Consider the following 15,796-nt stretch of genomic DNA (forward strand, 5'->3'; position numbering starts at 1 on the left):
ACTGTTTGTATAGTTTTTAAAGCTTTTGCCTAATATTGAAGTTAAACGGTCTAAGACAGAACATAGTGTTCCCAGAGTTTGAAAGTGGTCAGTAAAAAATGCTTGTTGTTAGAAGCTAGACAGTTTTATTTTCTAACTGATGGCAAAAGTCTTTTCACAGTGTTAGGCTTTAGTGTTTTCATACTGTTAATCATAGGGATTCTTTTAAATTTTAGGTTTCATTTGCAATAAATAACTAAAAATTAGATATATATGCCTGAAGGTGCAGGGTCTTTTGAAAACATGAAATCAGATTTGTACTATTTTCATCAATTTTGTAAACTACTGTGCACATATCAAATATCTCAAAGAGTTACTGGTTTTAATAGATGCCATTAGATGTCTATGACTTATATCACAGATCCAAATAGATGGCATTTGTTGTAATTAATGTGTTTTTTAACCCGGGTACTAAATTTCAGTATTTGTTTGAAGTGTTTGGTACGTTGTTGAAGTTGTTCACTGAACATTTTTACAGGAGATATGAATATTAATGGCGTGTCTTGCATTGACTCTGTATAGTTTTTTTCATGCTTTTGCTTAACTTAATTTCTTTCCTAAATATTATTTGAAACGTCCCTGGGATTTAAGAGTTTTCATTCTCATTTTTTCCTTCATTTTCAAGTTTTTACTTCAGAAATTTCAATTTGTGTTTTTGTCAGCAACTATAGTTTCATTCACTAGGCAAGTACTTTTATCTCTAAGTATAGCCTAAATACTTGTACATTTTCAGTGACTTCCAGTCACTGTTGAGATAACTTCGATCTGTCATACTGAGGCCATTTATCAGGTATTGCTGCTAGTTATACTGGAATTACTTTGATGTGTTCTCATGCAACATTTGGCAGTGAGAGATCTTTGAATGAACAGAAAAAAATAGCAATAGTAATAAATACATTTATATATTATTAAGAAGTAAAAGCTTACTAGTTTGCATAAACCCCAGATTGAGTATATTTTAAAGAGACTGAAATTGATATTTCATATTTGTGATTCTAAGTTTTTATCCTATCATACTTAAAATTAGATTTATTGAGTGATTTTTAACTGCATTTTTACACATTTTCCTATACAATGAGGATTTTTAAAAAATCTTTGAAACAATTGCATATCGTTTTAGTTTTATAATTATCTTGTAAATTGCATCCTAAAGTGGTGTTTCTTTTGTTGAAAAAAGTTAAAATTTTGGCCATGAGCTTAAAATTCTGTAAATGTAATTTTCAAAAAGAAATTAGTAAAAGGGAGCCTTCTTTTGCTTTTACAGGAATGCTAACAGGAATGAATGAAACTTCTGCTGTCATCATTGCTGCACCACAGAATTTCACTCCCTCTGTGATCTTTCAGAAGGTTGTTAATATAGCCAATGTAGGTGCAGTCCCTTCGGGCCAGGATAATATACACAGGTGGGTTCACTAACACACAATGTGGAGGTGGAGATGACTTGAGTATGTATAAATATATAATTTTAAATTCATTGTTTTCTTTGGAAGTAATAACCCCTAAACACACACACACACACACACACACACACACACTCCCTTTTGTTTTCTGATGGTATAGTTGTTTATTGCTTTGCATTAAGGCTGTCTTTTCCCTCTCAGAGCATTCTTATCATACTGGTATGGTCTGTCCTGGAAGATATACAGAGCATATTCACATTTTATAATAGCTTGGTAATTTATAAAATTACCCTTTATGAAATGGTTGAGAGTTTATCTTATTTCACTAGATTCAGTAGATGTCCAGGAAGAACTATTCTATAAAGCAATATAGTTGGACTTTTTTAATTGAAAGGGAGGAAGTTTGGGTGCTACATACAGATTTCCTTTTTATAGCCATCCCCTAAGACTGCTTCCAGTAAATAAAGCGCTGCTAGATGACCAACATGGGGGTAAATACAGCTTCTGTTTCTTAGACCAGTAATATTTTCCATCACCAGGCATCTGAAATATGAGATCCAAGTTATTTGTCCTGAAAGGCAGCAGAAAATGTGATTAATGTTTGCCCTCTTGTGTTGTTATGAATGCCCGTGGCTTTAAATGAATGTAAAGATAAAAATAATTATCTCTTACCCATTTGGTGATTGCATAGTCCTGTGTGAGCTGAAGGGAATTTGTTGTAAAATTCCCTTGGCAATTTTACATACTTGGCAGACATACTTCTGCCATTAAAAATATCTACGCACTGTATATTTAGTGTGCCCTTTCTTATATAATTATGAATCATGGAAAACAAATTTAGCATCAAAGGGAAGGCCCACGGACCTTAAAAACCATTTTTTTTAGTTAGCACAGGAGTAAGAGAGGCCCCATATGAAAAATGCTACAGGTGATTTGGGTTTTAGACCTAACTCTGCCACTAATTGTCTTGGTCATCTTGGGGAAGTTGTAACTTCTTACGCGCTTTACATTCCTCATGTGTTTGGAAATGGGTGGCAGGAAAAAAAAGTGGGGGAGGACTGAAATGAAATTCTGTGATAGCTATGAAAGAACATTAGATTTGACTTCAGAAGAGCTGATCTGCCATTACTGTATTCATAGTTGCCTGACTTCACTGAACTGATCACAGCAGAATGAAAACTGCATGTACTAGTTTAAAAATAGATTTACCTTGTACTGTTTTTTTAAACGAACATAGGGTTCTTAAGTTGCTCAAGAGGTCTCGTGCTTTCATTTCTTTTAGGGTGGTGATAAAATAAGAAAATGGATGTAAGGCCATGATACAGACCATCACAAAAATACAACTTATTTATCAGTTAATGTTCAGTAGGGAAAAGAGTAAACAAAAGCCTTTTCAGTGCAAATAAATATTTTGATTTTGAGTTTTCCTGTTTTAATTTTATTCTGCTTTAAATACTTCTTTTCACTTTCCTAGGTAATTTTCTCTAACAGAAACTGTTTTGTTTTATTTATGGGTCCTTGGAATTATTGAATTTACTAAAACACCTAAATGCCGTATTATCAACTATAACGTCTTCAGTATGAAATTTTACCTGAAACACCTAGTATCCAGCAATACTGCAGTCTTGGTTTAATATGTTCTTTTGTAATGTACAAAAAGATATAGAGTAGCCACTGTTTATGTTGGAACATCTAGTTTTGTTTTGTGTATAGGTTGTTTTGGGTTGTTTTTTTGTTTGTTTTTAACTTTTCTGAAAGCAATGGCAGCTGTCTAGATTTTTGTTTCTTAGAAGAAAAAATGTCAAGGCTGGGCAAGGTGGCTTACATCTGTCATCCCAGCACTTTGGGAGGCCAAGGTGGGCAGATCTCTTGAGCCCAGGAGTTCAAGACCAGCCTGGGCAACATAGGGAGACCCTGTCTCTACAAAAAATATAAAATTTAGCCCAGCATGGTGGCATATGCCTGTGGTCCCAGTTACTTGGGAAGCTGAGGTGGGAGGGTCACCTGAGCCCATGAAGGTCAAGGCTGTAGTGAGCTGTGATCACACCATTGCACTCCAGCCTAGGTGACAGAGTGAGACCCTGTCTCAAAAAAAGAGAAAAGAAAAAAGAAGAAAAGTGAAGTTACAAAGCCACATAAAATGAAAGCTATCTTCCTATTGGAGATAGACTTAAAGGGACCCTTAGCACAGTTATATAATTCTTATTAAAGATAGTTTGCCAGTAACTTGTCTTGCTGGTTTGGAACGTAATACCTGTAATACCTGCTCAAATGATTTAAATTAAAATTACAGTCAATTCTCAATTGTCCATGCTAATGCAGAGGAGACACACAACTAAGAACCATTTATATTTGACTTTGGAATGCAGAGATTAAACCCAAACTTAATGTTCGTGTTCCTCATACTCATCCACAGTGTCTTGAGGCTTTTCTGTTCTGGCCCCATCATCAGTGGCCTGGTGTTTGGTTCTGTAACCTGGGGGAAGGCCCAAGTTACTACAGAGTCAAAAGTCAATAAAATACCTGTAAATACTTAAGACTAGGCTGTGCTGTCTTAACTTGCTTCTCAAGTCCCACCATACTGAATTGAAAAATATTTCATATTTGCTTTTATAGCTAAAGTATGGCTGTAATAATGTTCTAAATTTCAGAAAGCTTCCAGGTGACAAACACCTAAAGTTATTTGGATTTTTTATACAGAAATTGACATAAATTATCTTGTGTATGTAACACTTTTTCTCATTCTTTTTGCTAATAGCAATTAAAACAAAAATAAACAATTGTTAATAAAACTGTACTTTTGTACATTTTTTTTTGCTTTTCTTAATTTCATTTAAAATGAAATAGGAATTAGTGTTTACATTATAATAATCTAAATTAACTGTTTACCACTTTATTGAAATAAATGTTTTTAACTAAAGTGTTCCATATTATATTACCCTGTGGAATTAATATGTTTCTATATCTAAGTTTATATATTATTTAATTGCTAATGATAAAATTGAAATCCCTATGAGATTTTGAATGATTCCCTTATTCTTTTGTGATAGTTATGTTTTTGAGTTTATGAAGAGTAGGACCAAAGCCACTCTAATATTTATTAATGGTAATCAGTTTAGGATTGTTTTTAAAAACACCAAGTATGAAAAGCATTTTTACTACTAGTATTTTAAGAGATTAAAATTTCCAGTATGTTAAGTTACTCTTGGCTGGTTTATGTTCTATTTAATTTTTCAGGATCTTTTCTTTCTGAGAGGACTTTTAATAAGAATTAGTGTATTCATTCTAACCCTTTAATGAATAGAGTTTCCATTGCCTAATTTTGGAATACTTTATTTCTACTACTCTTCAAATTTTATACATTTTTACATTAAATGCCAGGTAAAGAAATACTTAGTATAAGAATTATCTAAGGAAAAGTGAACCTTTTTATTAATGTGTAGAAGTATGTAATGGTATAAAGTACAAATTTTAATTGAAGACTTAATAGAAAATGACTCTTAACACAGCAACAGAAAATGGCCCTCATTAAGAAAAAGCCAATTAAATGAGCACAGGTTTTATGAAATTCACTTCAAAAACCAGAAACATTTTTTATTTCATTAACACTTTTAAAGATCAATTGAGAAAGCAGATCTACTATTAGATTATATGATTTTTAGTTGTAATTTTCTAAATGAGTGAGAGGATCAGAGCCAAACAGTATACTATTGAGAGACTCAACTTTATCTTCATTTCTGTTGTACTTACTTGAAAAACTTGCTCTTCGAGAACAAAATCATCTTATTGAGATATACAGAGTGGCCGGGCATGGTGGCTCATGCCCATAATCCCAGCACTTTGGGAGGCCAAGGCAGGCGGATCATTTGAGGTCAGGAGTTCAAGACCAGCCTGCCAACGTGGTGAAACCCCATCTCTACTAAAAATACAAAAGAAATTAGCCAGGCGTGGTGGCAGGCACCTGTAATCCCAGCTACTCGGGAGGCTGAGACAGGGGAATTGCTTGAACCCAAGAGGTAGAGGTTGCAGTCACCCAAGATGGCACCACTGTACTCCATCCTGGGCAACAGAGGGAGACTCCACCTCAAAAAAAAAAAAAAAAAAAAAGAGAGAGATACAGAGTTATGGTCATTGTGTCAATCTGCTGTTTTCCAAATTACTGTTAATGCATGATAAGGAGTATTACAAAAATGAGAATTTCCATCATCATCAAAAAGCACTTATTAAATATATAGCTGAATATCTTCATTTCCTGTGTAAGATATTCAAATTTATTTTAATGAGATATACTATACATGGTGAAGGTCTTAATGCATATTACTTAAGACAATACTAGTAAACGAATACATAAATAAAGTGTATCCCAAAGGCAAAATGAACAGTATTAAACCAGTAGATGAATGGACTGCAAAGGGGAAAGGGCAAGACCTCATGTGTTCAAAGGTAGGAGATTAGAGGCGTTAGTTGTGGGGATCCCAGTTCATTCAGGGCCAGGAAAACTTTCTTGTGATTCTCTGTGAAATATCCAGAAAGGGTTTAGGAAGGAGGTTTGTGTTCAACGTCGTGGAAACTGAGGTGCCTTGCTTTTATTACATTGCATGTCCTCTGGTAACAGCACTAAGGAGTAAGTGCAGTGGCCAAAAAGCAGAAAACGAAAAACCTGTCGCTCCGAAATTGCTAAGGTTTTTCTGTAGCACAAAATCGTGTGAGTTTGTGTAAAACTCAGATTTCTGGAACCCACCCCAAAAACTCAGCTTCAGTAAATCTGAGACAGAGCCCAGGAATCTCTATTTTAGGCAGCACTCCAAGTGGTTAGAAGGCAAATGTTCCAAAATCCACAGTTTGAGGCTGCCCTGAATTATCAAGCTGTATTGCCACATGACACATTTCAAAATACTTTTTCCTAGGTTTATATGTTTTCTTTTTTCCCGATTAGTCAGTAAGGGATGCCAGTAGATGAGATGTTTGGTTTAATTTTTCTTACACATATCCCAGAGTGCTCCAGCAAGATAGTGTATTGTCCATTCCGGGAGTACATTAGAGCCGTGTCTATAAAACAGTCTTAGACCATAACTGTGTATGTCTTTCAGCAGTCTCAGCCATCTCACATTTTCACCCGTAGTCAGAAATCCTGATGTTTGCATACAATAATGTTGTTGAAAAGGTTGTCACACTTACCTACTCATTTTGTCCTTTCATGAACCACAAATTAACCCTCTGAGGAGAAAATGTGATATTTGATTGAAGACAGAACGCCCTGTCTCTGCCATGATTCTATTTTAGTTCTTAGCTTATTATTCAGTAAGATTCTGGAGCAACTTTCATTATTAACTTGTATTCACTACTGATATTCCTTCTCCACTTCCTCACCCCCCACCCCGTATATCTTAATTAGCAATTTGGATTTTGTTTATCCTGTCACTTTTTAAATTTGCAAGCTTTTATCATATGCAACTTGTGGATAATTACAATCTTAGTCGAATAAATGTTGTTTTACTATTGTCACTAGGTCCTTAACTATTAGGAAAGTCTGGTGCTGTGAGTGGAACAGTGTATCCATTGGCAACCAGGCAGTCAACTTTTTAATTTATCAACACACATGAAGACAGTTTATTTCAGGTTTAAAACAAAAGTCTTACTATTTAATTCAAATACAGGTAAAGAACAACTTGTTTCATTTCTTTTTTTTTTTTTCTTTTAAGACAGGGTCTCACTCTGTTGCCCAGGCTGGAGTGCAGTGGCACAGTTATAGCTCACTGCAACCTTGAACTGGGCTCAGGCAATCATCCTGCCTCAGCCTCCTGAGTAGTTATTACTACAAGTGCCTGCCACCACACCCAGCTAATTTTTTTTTTTTTTTTTTTTTTTGTAGAGGCAGGGTGTCCCTATGTTGCCCAGGCTGGTCTTGAACTCCCGGGCTCAAGCAATCCTCCCACTTTGGTTTCCCAAAGTGTTGGGATTACAGGCATGCACCACTATGCCTGGCCAACTTGTTTCATTTCTAGGCCTTAAACTCACCGTTATTACATACCTGTTTAAAAGTTGTTAATAGGGGAAATACTGGTACACATTAGTTTTGGTATCTTAAAAAGATCTATAATGTGTAACTCCTTCACTTAGTATTTTTTTGGAGACCTTTGTGACAGATTTTGCTAGTGCTAGGGTTGCAAACACAAATGGCAAAGACACTTTTTGATGGGGTCTCTAATATTTCCCTTTCTCTATTCTTAGGTTTATTAACTTTTGAGTTACTGTTTTTGTTTGTTAGTTATTTTTTTCTCTCGTACTAACTATATGGGATTTAAATTCTGGGTAATTTTGGAGAATTTATAATTCTCCAAAGAATTTTTGCTTTTCAAATAACATTGGATGCCTTGTTGCCCTAATTTTATAAATCCTGATACTACTATCAACCTTCTTCATTGTATAAACAGAAACAAAATTTTGTATAAACAGTTTTAAGTATAAAACTATCAGGCTTAGGTCTTTTCTACCATATGACAAATTTTGAGTCTCAAACAGGACTGAAGATTTGTAGAACCTCTTTTAATCATCAAAACAGTTCTTTCTCAGGTTGGTGGCTGTCCACTAGAGGACAGCACTGCTTTTTATCTGACTGCTTTTTATCTGACTGCTTTGAACTCTGCAGGCCCTAAGCATCATTTCATTGACAAACAAATGCGGACCTCAGTTAATTTTCACCCAGAAAGCATATTTGGATATTTCGGAAGTAACCAAACTGCACAGCTGAATTTTACTTTAAAACATTCTCTATTTAAGTTCACCATTTAATGTCCTCTAATGCAACCATTTTACTAATAGGAATCTATAACTGTTTCATGTAAAAATGAAAGAAAGGTATTCTTGATGGTTTTCTTTCTGGGTTGACAATTTTGTAAGGAATCAAAGAGAATGGGGTAAGAATGTATTTGTTTTACTATTAGTTTTCTCTTGTTAACCCCATCTCACCCCACCCCAACCAGACAAACCAGAAATGCTCTGAAATAACTGGGATGTTTTATGTCTTCTTTAAGCAAGGGCACTTAGATTTTTTAGCTTTCCTGTATAAAGAAAGAGAATGCATCATTGGCCTGATAGTGTGGGGAATAATTTTTTATACATCTCTGAAGATTAGAGTAGAAACTAGAGTCCTAAATTATGGTGGTTGTTTATTTTTTATTTTAACTTTTCTCATTTGAACATTAGAGGAAAATACTACAATATTGTTAGGTGATTTTTTAAATAATTGGGAAAAATACATTGCTTTGTGTAAATTCTCTAAACCTAAATCACGTGTAAATGCTTTTTTTGTCCCTCACTATTAATTCAATAGTGTAATGGTTTAACTTTAAAATGCAATTTTATAGTCAACAAAATAGAATTTTTTACAACTTACAAATTCTCTGCCTGTTTAAAATGTTCTACTATATTCACTCAAGGTAATAAAGATTTATAATTTTAAATCCTTTGGCAGCTAGCGCTCCAAATCACTATTCTTTGGAATTGATGTTTAGGACGCTTATTCAAACCAGTATTTCTTACATGTAATGATTGTGCGACTTCATTACACATTTGTCAACTTTGGACTAATTATTTTTATACAGCTAGGGCAGGGCACTGCATCTTGTGATCGTCTTTCTTACTAATAGGATTCTGTCTGCTTCAGCAGGCAGTAATTGAAGGCTTCATGTACGGAGTACAAAAAAAAAAAGTTTTAGCCTGAGTGGGTCATTGTCACAGCTTCTGGTAACCAGTAGAACAGAAAGCACAAGAAAATTGAACTCAGAATAGAAATAGAAAAATCAGAAACCAGGAAGACTATCCAAGAGAAGAAAAAGCATGTCTTAGAGCTGTTGCATTAAGTATAGCAAATCTGATTCTGTGTAAAAAATGTTATGTTTGTGACTACCCTGGAGACTGATGCAGCCTCTCAGATAAATATTTTTAAATTCATTTTGTACTGTTAATTTTAATTGTTAGAACAATTGAGTTGTAGGATTTCTTTTCCTTCTAACAAAGAACATTTATGATTTATAGCCAGTTTGTCACAAATCTTAAAAAGTATAGTTTAAGTACATGGGGAATAAATCTGTGTGTTACAGATATTAGATTTTTTTTCAAATTTGTTGTTGCTATTTGGTCTGTTTTTATAATTCTGACTATAGTTAAGACAGAATAACTTTTTAAGAAGAGTGAAACATTTTTTTAATTTAGCTTTGACAACCAGCTTATTCTGTCTTTTTTGTAAATCTTAAGAATTCTTTCTTATAGGCTTCAAAGATTAAATGTCAATTGCTGGAGATAATAGACAAAGAGACATTTAATAAGATGAAATACAGATACAGCCAAACAGTTTTACCTTCTCAGTTGGTGATTACAAACAGCAAGTGGTTGGTGGTATAATCAAATGAAAAATATCTAGGTAGTATCCTTTTAATAACATGGAGCCCGTCATACATAGGCAATACATCTTTAACTGTCATCCCACTTATTTGTTCTCATTTGTGGTGTTACTGCTTTTCGAGGTTGATTGGTCTCCCTGTAGTCCCTCCCTGTGTTACAGCTCCATTCAAAAAGGCTTTGTATTTTTCACTGTTGGTGTCTCTTTAGGGAGAGGAGAGTAGGGGATATTTTAAATGTTTTACATATTTAAAGGCAGAAATTTAAAATATGATGAGGAATCAAGTCAGCATGCTTTGAATAACACATTACTGCAAAGTCAAGTAAACAATTTTTGAAGAGAGGACTCTTCCTTCTTCATGTTTTTGGAACAATAATAGATTGTGCCGGGCGCGGTGGCTCAAGCCTGTAATCCCAGCACTTTGGGAGGCCGAGACGGGCGGATCACGAGGTCAGGAAATCGAGACCATCCTGGCTAACTCGGTGAAACCCCGTCTCTACCAAAAAATACAAAAAAAAAAACTAGCCGGGCGAGGTGGCGGGCGCCTGTAGTCCCAGCTACTCGGGAGGCTGAGGCAGGAGAATGGCGTAAACCCGGGAGGCGGAGCTTGCAGTGAGCTGAGATCCGGCCACTGCACTCCAGCCTGGGCGACAAAGCAAGACTCCGTCTCAAAAAAAAATAATAATAATAGATTGTATGCATATTAGGTAAATAGGAAAAACTTTGTTGACTGATAAAAACGAATTATTAAGGGTGCATTTTTGTATATATGAAGAGAATTTGTGTGACCTGGAATCAGAATGCTGAGGTTCAAATTTCTGCTCAACCAGAAATTTGGTGCGTGGCCCTGAGGAAGTTCTTCGACTTCTGTGGGCCTCACTTCCCTCATCTATAAAGTGACCTGCCTCATAGGATTAAATGAAATAATTCCAGTGAAGCACTTAGAACCCACTGCCAGAACACAGTGCTTAACAAACGATAGCTGCTATCATCATTATAGTGATCAAAAATTTCTCATGCCTTTTGAAAAAATTTTGTCACAGTGTGATCTTAGTTCAAGGCCAAATACAGAAGTTCTGATGTCAGCCATTAAGTTTAGTATGTAAATATCTGACCCACCCTGACTTTATAATCAATGTTTCTGACATCCCAAAGCTAGCTATTTATTACTTATTAATTAGTACTCTTTCCATAACTATTTTTTGCATGTTTGTTAAAGTATAGCCTGTGCAGGAGTTAAATGATGAATAAATCTGGGGTGGTGGTTTTTGCCTTCCGAGGGCCAAAACAAACCAATTTTGATCATGCTGTGTTCCAATTAAATATATCCTTTCTGAACTGTGAAATGAGAATGTCAGAACATCTGATCTTCTAGTCTTCTGCTTTAAAACATTGCTTCCACCATTTGTGCCCACTAGAACATAGAGACCTAGTTAATAAAGGCAGTAGCTTTTACACCAGCTAGCAGATTCTGTTGCTAGGATGATTTGCTTAGCGTGTTTCCACTGCAGTGTAAGCAAATGCCTCTTTTCTTTCATACCCCATTCTGTATAGTACTGAGAATTTTGTGGCAATAGGATTTCAAAAACATGTCCAAGATACTAATTCTAATCTCTGTCAACACACTGACACCAAAATTGACATTCGTCTCTGCCAACTTCATATTAATTGCAACATTAACTCTAAGTTTTTTAATAGAAAAGAGATAAAATGTGCCTTGGGGCTGTGCAACCCTGAAATTCAAACAACAGTGCTTTTGTGTTCCTATTCAGGCATAATCTCCTTCTCTATAGTCCCAAGGCACAAGTGTTAAGTAAATAAAGGGACTAATAAGACTATTGTTTACATAATTATAACCCTGTCAGAAATAGGACCTCTGTTGAAATATTTGTTGAGTGAATTACACATGTGATGACCAAATCTGTGGGAGAAGTTGCATAAATGAATGGGGAAATAGAGCCACCTCATATCCTTTGGTGACTTGGTTTAACAGGAATATAGAAACAGCATTCTCCTATGAAGCAGAAGAGCCTGAAAAATGTAGACAAAAGAAATGCATAAACCTGTGAGGAGCCTTAGAAAAGAGAGATCATTTTGGGGCTGGTGATCTCTATGTTCTCTCAAAGATGAAATTGAGGTACCTAGTTCATAACCTCCCATGTGTACATCTGAAAAGCAGATGGATGTGTGTGTTAAGAGGTTTATAAAAACCTCTTTAAAAACATTGGTACAATTTATATTCCTAAACTGGTTACTTACAATTGCTTCTCTCAGTAGGAACACTGCTCTGTCAGATTCCTTGGAAGTTTTCAGCATGCTTGTAGAGTTCGCAAATAAATGACTAGGAAGATTTTCTAACATATTTTATTGATAGCCCATTAGCTCACATTTTAAAACACAACTTAAAGTGTTTATAATATTTGAAATTTAGTAAAATTAGCATATCTGTTTTGGTTTTGATACATTATTCTAATTATTGTTGGAAAACCTAGTTCTTGATTTTATTTGTCCAAAAATGGCTTGTTTGGTTTCAAAAAAATTAATGTGTTATGAGATCTTGATGTTATTTTTTTTAAAACCCAAAAAAGAAATTACTTTTCATTTAAAGAGAATCTGCTTCCTGCTTAAGTGGCTAATATTTTAATTAAGTCGGGAGTGAAGTTTTTCTGAGTGTCTCCTGATAAACTCCCTCTTTTATGTTGATGGTAATTAAACAGATCCCTGTGGACACCGCGGGCTCTGTGCAAGGCCCATGCTAATTGTCAGACATGAGACACTGACCAGTTGGTTTGCTCTTGAATAGTCCGCAGCGTGCTGTTAGCGCGGCAGTTTTATTTTTATGTATTGTGAGCTGTTGTCAGGGCTAACTGGGTGCCATTGTGGCTGAAGATGTTGCGCAAATTGAGGCAGATGGCTCAGATTCAGACACGTGTCATATAGAAAGGGGCAAGGGGATTGGCCCTGCAAAGTGGGGTCACAGCAGGTCACAGACCCGCTCTACACTTGTTAGTGTTTTCAAAAGCTCATGTGCAGCAACTTTGTTTTTCTCCAGTCATCCCTGCAATCAAACCCCCTCCCGCAGAAAGTGTGTGGAACATGCTCCATGTGGAAAATGGAGGCTTGGGAGGTTCCTGTTCTCTTCCTTCACGACCCTGAGGCTCAACTGTGCATGCAGAATGAATTAGCAGGATTGACAGAAGTTCGTTGTGCCTGCAACGGCTTTTCAGTCAATTGCAGTGCTTAAAAGGCTAGTTTTGCTTTTAATTCCATGTAATCAGTAGGTTCTTCATGTCTTGGAATTTAGAAGTAGAGCATGAGACCTCAAGTTTCCTCTATTACACTCTAAAGCAGAAAGAAAAATCTAATGTTCTAAACATTTTAAAACAAAGAAAAAGGGAAGCATGAGGTTGCACTTAGCTGTCACGTGATTTTGTTTCATGTCATCATTAACATTACAGATTTAATTTGAATATTTTTACATGAGTGAATTCAGTGGAACTTAGTAAGAATTTTATAATGTACATAAAATTATCTAACTTATTACATAATCATTTTCAGATGTGAGGAGTTAAATTTTGAAGCTCTTTGAGAAAGGTACCTTTTCTTAACGTGTTTTAAAAATAAAAATACAATGGCTTATTTAAAATGGCTCTATGCATGGTGAAATGTTAAATACCAAGTGGATGAATGATTCTCAAATATATTGTAATGGAGAATTATTCACTTGCATCTCTTGTTTAAACTAATAAGTAAAATAGACTTCCTTTTTCTGTTCTGTTTTAAATGTGCACTAAAATTACCTGCTTGTGGTTAGCATGGGCTGGACAGTTTATTGATTTTTCAGAAGAATGCTTGGCTTTGGGTTTTTGGCAGTAGGGAGCCTGCAGCAAATTATTTCATTTGACAAAAAAGAGTTATTTTAATCCTATTTGAATGTATGCTATCTCCTTTTCCCTCCCCATCTCATGATAAAAGGTCTGTCTTTTTTTTCTTCCAGGTTTGCAGCTAAAACTGTGCACAGTGGGTCATTGATGCTAGTCACAGTGGAACTGAAGGAAGGCTCTACAGCCCAGCTTATCATAAACACTGAGAAAACTGTGATTGGTTCTGTTCTGCTGCGGGAACTGAAGCCTGTCCTGTCTCAGGGGTAACCTGCTTACATCTGGACTTCAGAATCTGGCACACAACAAAAGTGCCTGGCATCCACTACTGCTGCCTTTCATTTATAATAATGGCCCTTCCATCTGGCAGTGGGGGAAGAATACACTCTTGACATTCTTGTCTCCTGCTTTAGAATGCTAGTGTGTATCTATCATGTATGCAATACTTTCCCTCTTTTTGCTTTGCTAACCAAAGAGCATATATTTTACTGTCAGTTATCTCAACTCTTGAATCCATGTGGCATTTTCTCTGTCCTGCTGCTTCTTTTGGCCTCCTCGTCTTCCTTCTCTTTTTCGACAATGGTAGACATGAATGAGATATTTAAAGTTCATTGGAAATCATCTTCCCTTCAGCAGTAAGCAAAAATTAGCAATGAAATAGTCTAAATGGCCTCTCAGCTTGGTATGTGAAAATGAGATCACATACTTTTTAAATCCAAATACAGAAAACATGGTCTCTGCAAGATTTTGTTCTTTGAATTTCTTGATATTGTAATTGATTACTGATAACTGTCGTCATGAAGTGATCTCTCAATAATAAGATAAATAAACTAGCATATGAATCCTATTTGTCTTTGCATTTTTATTGAGAAACTGTTAATAATCCTGAAGTTCATATGCTAAAGTTTTCTTATTTTAAAGTGAGTATTTTGAGTGTTACATTATGCAGAGAAGCAATGTGGTTTAGTTAGTGAAAGAGAAACCACTTCCAAACCAAGTAAATTTTCTACTTACAGCATAGTTTACTCCAAGGGAAAAAAAATTGGTGTACTTAATAACATAAACGAAAATCTTCATGTTGCAAAATAAACATCTCTTTCTAGGTAGTTTTGATCTATTAGTAGTAGATACCTGATTACGTGGCCTGCTGAATAAATTCTTTGAATCTCATTTTTCCTTATGCCCAACTTTGGAAACTAGCATAAACTTACAGAAATTTTTAAAACTATTTATATGATCGACATATTAGCATCTTTCCCTAGAGTATTTATTTTATTTGCTAACTTAAGTTACTGTTTTTAATGTTGTTCTATAATCACAGAACTTTTCTAATACTTTTGTACCTTTTTAAAACCAGTTGAAATTTTACTTCCTTTTTGATGCAAGGTAATGGACTTTCAGGTAGTATAAGCTACTCATTTTGTATAGCGCCACATACATAATTATTTTTAAAAAGTAAAAAGGAAGTGACTATACACTGCTTGAAGCATTAAAGAAAAGAATGGAATTTTCTTGGAACATACATATTGAGAAGAACAAAACAGACTAGAAAAATTATTTAAATTTTCAATCTGGTGAGACGACAAGAGTAAACAAAATTGTTAAATTTTCCTGCTCCAGAAATACAGCCGTGAATCTCCGGGAAGAGAATGTACGGAAGTGCAATGTACAGAAGCCACGTGGACATTCTGTACCAATTCTGTACCATGTGTACGTTCTGTCCTGTTCTAATGTACAGAAGCCACGCGTTCCACTTCCCTCTGGAGCCTGGGCGCTGTGGTAACACACCCAAACGCCCCTCTGCAGTCGCAGGTCGTTGGCATTTCCATATTAGCCTTATTGCTCAGAGCTTCATAACTTTGAATTTTAAGTCAGTAACTTTTTGAAATGTTAGACAGAATTTGACAGGTTTAATACCTGTGTTCTGAAGAAAAAAAAAAATTTTCCATGCTGTCTTCAGGCAGAGGGAAAGTGTATGTTGTGATTGAGAAGTCTTATTTTTCCTTAATTCAGGGCACTCATCTTTAAAAGATAGGTCACACATTTGCATTTTTTTAAACTAAGGAAATTTCATT

General features: G+C 35.3%; 1 protein-coding gene across 3 annotated transcripts in view; it reads left to right on the forward strand.

Annotated features, from left to right (window-relative positions):
* The window catches only part of AP3B1 (adaptor related protein complex 3 subunit beta 1), a 306,137-nt gene extending 291,569 nt beyond the window's left edge, over window positions 1-14,568 (forward strand). For 2 of the 3 annotated variants that reach the window (XM_007976120.2, XM_007976123.3), the window contains 2 exons: window positions 1,304-1,442; window positions 13,838-14,568. In XM_007976120.2, the coding sequence (XP_007974311.2) occupies window positions 1,304-1,442; window positions 13,838-13,991 (293 nt within the window). In that variant the 3' untranslated portion in view covers window positions 13,992-14,568. Of the gene's footprint in view, window positions 1-1,303; window positions 1,443-13,398; window positions 13,435-13,837 lie in introns of all 3 variants that reach the window. The other variant, XM_007976129.3, reaches the window with a different exon arrangement.
* Window positions 14,569-15,796: the final 1,228 nt, after the last annotated feature.

This window comes from Chlorocebus sabaeus, chromosome 4 (assembly GCF_047675955.1).
Source record: "Chlorocebus sabaeus isolate Y175 chromosome 4, mChlSab1.0.hap1, whole genome shotgun sequence".
Taxonomy (NCBI): Eukaryota; Metazoa; Chordata; class Mammalia; order Primates; family Cercopithecidae; genus Chlorocebus; species Chlorocebus sabaeus.